At 24.3% G+C, this 5688-nt stretch overlaps 1 protein-coding gene across 6 annotated transcripts in view; it reads right to left on the reverse strand.

Annotated features, from left to right (window-relative positions):
* Positions 1 to 4921: 4921 nt before the first annotated feature.
* LOC117177888 (methionine-R-sulfoxide reductase B1) overlaps positions 4922 to 5688 on the reverse strand; it is a 46780-nt gene continuing 46013 nt past the window's right edge. For 5 of the 6 annotated variants that reach the window (XM_033368955.1, XM_033368952.1, XM_033368956.1 and 2 more), the window contains exon 4: positions 4922 to 5256. In XM_033368955.1, the coding sequence (XP_033224846.1) occupies positions 5066 to 5256 (191 nt within the window). In that variant the 3' untranslated portion in view covers positions 4922 to 5065. The remainder of the gene's footprint in view (positions 5257 to 5688) is intronic. The other variant, XM_033368954.1, reaches the window with a different exon arrangement.

Consider the following 5688-nt stretch of genomic DNA (forward strand, 5'->3'; position numbering starts at 1 on the left):
TGCATCGCTTTAATGAAAAATTCATTTCTTTACTTGAAAAATGAGCTGTTTTATTGAAAAGTTGTTTTTTGTTTGACTATTTTTTTTTCAATGAAAATGTAAGTTGAATATTCGATAGTTTGCGTTAAAAATTCATCTCTAGTTGAACATTCATTTTTTAACTAAAAAAATCATTATTCAAATTTTCGTTGAAAATTGATCTTTTTAGTTGAAACTTCGTCTTTTCTGCTATAAATTAATCTTCTTGATTGAAAATGAATCTTGTTGGTCAAAAAATCAATTATTCTAGTTAAATATTTACAATTTTATTTGAAAATTCATAATTTTTTTTGAAAATATAACTTTTTTTTAAAGTTAGGTTTTTTGTCGTTGAAAGTTAGTTTTTTGTTGTTTAAAAACATTTAAACATTTATGTGTTAACTTAAAAATTAATTACTTAAGTTTTGGCTGACCATTCATATTTTTCAGTAAAAATTAATTTTTTGTTTGAAAATTCAACTGTTTCAGTTTCAGACTTATTGTTTCAGTTAAAAACTCTTATTTTTCTTTAAAATTTAATTTTTTTAACTGAAAAGGTTACTATTCCATTTTTGTTTGAAAATTCTTATTTGTTTAGTTCGAAATTCAACAATGTTTTGAAAATTTCTCTTCTTTAATTAAAAATTCAACTATTTCGTCAAAAATTCATGTATTTTGTTGAAAAGTTGTATTTTTGGTAGAAAATTATTTTTTTTTAAATTAATCTTTTTGTTTAAAAATTAACTGTTTTAATTAGATATTCAAGTTTTTCAAGACATAAAAATGTAAACAAATAAAATCTCAACTTTCTTAAATCTGCAAAACAGCGCTAAAATTGCGAAAAATTTTCCAGATTCTTCAAAACCAATTGAATGCCTGGAAAGTCCTGGAAAACCTGAAATTGAATAAAAATAATTCTTTGTTTGTAAAAGTAGCTTTATATTACTTTTTCTGGGTTTGGAATTAATTTGTTTAACTGAAAATGTAACTATTTTATGTTTGCTTTAAAAATCTTTTTCACTTGAAAATTCAACTCATGTTCAAAAGTGTTATTTTTGGTTCCATTTAACTGTTTTTTATTGAAAATTCAAATCTTTTTGTTTAAAAAATCAATTAGAATTAATTAGAAAAAATATTTAGAATGAAAATTTAATTGGTTGAAGGTTGAACTATTAAATTTTGTATTGCAAATTATTTTTAGTTAAAAATTTTTCTTTTTTATTATAAATTAATCTTCTCCTTTGAAAATTAACATCTTAAGTTAAAAATTTAATTATTCTACTTAAAAATTCATAATTTTACCTAAAAATTTATCTTTTTGTTCAAAATTCAGCACTTCCAGTTTAAGATTGATCATTTTTGTTGAAAATTCATCACTTCGATTTTGTATACTTGTTCTTTCTTTTGGTAAAAAACTAATTTTATTAACTCAAAATTTTACTGTTCCATTTTTTATTGAAAATCCAACTATTTGCTTGAAAAATATTTTTTTTATTAGAAAATTAATGTTTTTTGTTAAAAATTAAACTATTTATTGAAAATTTGTTTCTATTTTTGTTAATTTTTTTTGGCTGGAAATTTAAAGAATTCTTTTTTTGGGTAAAGATTAAAGTATTTGTTTGAAAATTCATGTGTTCTATTGAAAATGCGTGCTTTTTTGTAGAAAATTAATCTTCTTAGTTTAAAATTCAACTTATATTGAAAAATCGTTTTTTTTTTTGGTTGAATTAAACTTTTTTCATTGCAAATTAAAATATTTTTAGTTGAAATATCAAATAGTACATTTTTCATTCGAAATTCATCTTTCTTATAATAAAGATTAAATTAATTGATTAAAAGTTAATCTCTTTTATTAAAAAATAATTTTTTCGATTAAAAATTCATGTTTTTTATTGAAAACCCATGTCTGGTTGAAAAATGAGCTATTTTGTTAAAAATGTATCATATACCATTCAAGTTAAAATTTTGTTACTGGTTGAACGTTAATTTTTATTGACTAAAAATTTAACAATTCAATTTTTGGTTCAGAAATTCTCTTTTTTAGTTGAAAATTCTTGTTTAAAAAATTTTTTTTAACTGAAAATTTAATTATTACAAATTAATATTCCATTCTTTTACTTGAAAATTCATCTTTTAAGTTGAAAATTAATTTTTTAACTTAAAATTTAACTATTCAATTTTTGATTGACAATTTATCTTTATTAATTCAAAATTTACGTTTAGATAATTGAACTATTTCATTTTTAAATGAAAACTTTTCTTTTTTAATTTGAAAATGTAACTATTTAGTTGAAAAATCGTCTTTTTGGTAGAAAGTATTGTTTTTTCATTGAAAATTACATTATTTTAGTTTAAGATTCATCATTTTAGGTAAAAAATCATTTTTTAGTTTAAAATTCAATTATTCCAAATAAAGATTCATTACTTTAGTTAAAAATTCATTACTCTGTTTAAAAATGTAACTATTTTTTTGAAAATTAGTCTTATTTTGTTGTTGAAAATTATTTTTTCAATGGTAAATGTAATTATTCCAAATGAATATTCCATAATTTTACTTTAAAATTTATTTATTCGGTTGAACATTAATTTTTTAAAGGAAAATTTAACTATTGAATATTTGTTTCACAATTTGACAATTTATCTTTTTTAGTTGAAAATTGATGTATTCCGTTGAACGTTTTGGAGCCGAATTTAATTTAATATATTTTTAAAAAAAAGTAAATCTGCATTTTTTTAATTTACCTAGAAAGCCTAAAAAAGTCATGCAATTTTTATGAATTTTCAGTTTACAAATTCATACAAATTGATTTTTTCCCCTAATAAAAAATATGATTATAATAATTTCCGACTTTTTAGAAATTTTACATTAATATTAATAAAAACTGTATATATTTAAAAATGTATTGAAAAATCATTTGGATTAATTAATAATTGTGCAAAAAATGATTTCTCAAGTGTGCGACCAGTAGAATTTTGTTAAATTTTATTTAATTAACCAGATTTTTTTAAAAAGTGAACCTGAATATTTTCTTTTAAGTAGACCTGGAAAACCTGTAAGAAAAATCATGAAAACTTGAAATAATTTATTATACGACTTAGGAAAATAAATAAAGACTCTCTAGTTTCAAATTATTATATTAATTCTGTTAATAAGTTACACTGACTTATTTACAAACCATGGCCTTTGATTGCAAAAATAACAGGAATCCATTATGGCATATAAAATCCTCGATTTCCTTACAAATAGGCAATCTTACTCTCACTCTAATCTAAATATTTCCATTATCATCACGGATTATTACACGTATTTTATAATACATTCCAAATAACAGCTTTAGAAAATTGTGCAAACATGTTTTTTTTTTTCAAAAAAGAAACATGAAAATTCTTCCACTGTTTTTGCTTTTGTATATAAGAAAAAATCTGATACTTGTACAATATTAGAATAAATAAACGCTATATCTATAAGTTGCACAAATTCAATCATTCTATGGCTCAAAGAGTCCGTCACAATCTTTAAAACAGTCACTTTCGTAAATTCGAATCAGGAGTTCTTAAAATAAGCAATTTCATTGTTTTTAAAAAAGTATTCGCTGCGCGAATACTTGGCGCCAGTTCTGTTGAAATGGCTTCGATTCGAACAATAAGAATTTTCTCTTCATTTTTGTCTGGCGTGTCTCACCTTTTTACTTTAAGAAAATCGAAATATCCAGTTTTTCCGGAAAATTTGGAAAAATTCTTGAAAAAATGTGATTTTTTTTTATTTTAAGGGGTAACAATTATTTTTTTAACTTTTCCATACCAGAGACAAAATTAGAATATATAAATAAAATTATTTAAAATTTTTAAAGACATTTATTTATTTAGAAAATGTTATCAGCTTATGATAACAAGTTTTTAGTTTTAAATTTATAATAATTATAATTTTTTGTTGTAAGAATTACAATTATAATTTGGAATAGATATTTTTGTAAAAAAAATTGTAATTTCGATTTTAAACAGGGATATTTTTTTTTAATTCCGTTCTTCTAAATAAGAATTAAAATTATCTTCCAAAATTCCTGTTTCATGTCAAAAATTACGTGCTTCAAGTCAAATTCTAATTCTTTACGAAATTCCCTCTTCAAAAGTAAAACTTATAATTCTTTAATAATTTTTATATTAATTTTATGTCTACGGGTTCAAAATCAATATTTTATAAATATTGATTCTGGACCAGTAGACAAAAAAATAACATTAAAATGATTAATTTATTTACCTGGTCAAAAACATTAACATCAAAAATAAAAAACTTATAATTCTTTACTGAAATTCCCCGCCTCAATTCAGAATTATAATTACTGTAGAATTTTTTTTGTCACAAATTAAAATTTTTAATTGATTTCGGAAATCGTCTCTCCTAAAGTCAAAATTATCATTTTTTACGGAAATTCCCCGTCTCAATTATAAAAATTATATTTCCTTACTGAAATTTGCTGTCTAAAACTCAAAATTAAAATTCTTTACGGAACAGCAATGTTTCGAATCAAGACTTATATTTATTTAAAACATTTTGTATTATAGTTCAGAAATATAGTAACTTCCTTTTTCTATAACTTGGAAAAGAGAAGTTTCAAATGCTATCAAAATTTTATTTGCAAGAAGAAGATTTTTTAGATATGAAAATTCTTTGCGGGTATTTTTTTTTTATTCTAAATCAGATTAAAATTCTTGTCTAAAATCCCTATTCCAAGTCAATAATTCCCTTTTCCATAAATGTACTCAAAAATGTAATTCATAAGGAAATTTATTTTTCTAATTCAAAGCTAAAATGAAAATTATATTTCTTTATGAAAGCTCCCTGTTCAAAAGAAAAAATTATAATTCTTCACGAAATTTTCTTTTTTAAAGTGAACCTAACATGAAAAAAAAAAACAGAAAAAACCTACAGAAAAAAAATCAAGAGAAAAATTATTGATGTTCGCAGCTTGGGATTCAGTCATTTCCACAGAACCGCGTTGTTGATTTTGAGAAAAAGGAAAAGGTTGAATTTTGTTTTTTGGAAATTTCAGAAGCTACTCTCCTTCTCCTCGCCGGCAGCGTGGAACATTATGGAGGCGGAGTTGATGCAGAAGCGCTTCCTCGTCGGCTTGGGACCGTCGTTGAACACGTGCCCCAGGTGAGATCCGCATTTTGAACAGGTCACCTCCGTCCGGACCATATCTGGGTTTGCGATCAGCAGTAGTAGATTTCCACCGACTGAACGTCGAGTGTCGACGCAGTTTTCATTTTCAGAGTGAAGTGGTAGTTGGAGCAGGAGGGCAAAGGAAAGACAGAATAATAGAGTGTGATTATTCAGAGACCAACACCTTTCCCTATTTCAATTGACAGGCGGCCCTTTTCTTGAAGCTTCCATTTCTAATTTGAAAGCTCTTCTAGATAATCGAGGGCCCCGGATTCAAAAAAAAAAACCGGTTATAACTTTTTGGCGCTCAGAATGGAACGATCTCTTACCGCTTTAATTTAAGCAAAGTTCAGCGGCCCCACACTGCAGGCGTCAAAAAGTTATGATCGCTTTTTTGATCCACTACCTCAATTTTTGTAAATTCAGGCCTCTCTTTTACTTCTCCTGTTGTACTATTTTGTTCCGATATCAAAAATGGCAGAAAAGGGCAAAAGATACTTGAAATT

This window comes from Belonocnema kinseyi, chromosome 8, assembly GCF_010883055.1.
Source record: "Belonocnema kinseyi isolate 2016_QV_RU_SX_M_011 chromosome 8, B_treatae_v1, whole genome shotgun sequence".
NCBI classification, from domain to species: Eukaryota; Metazoa; Arthropoda; class Insecta; order Hymenoptera; family Cynipidae; genus Belonocnema; species Belonocnema kinseyi.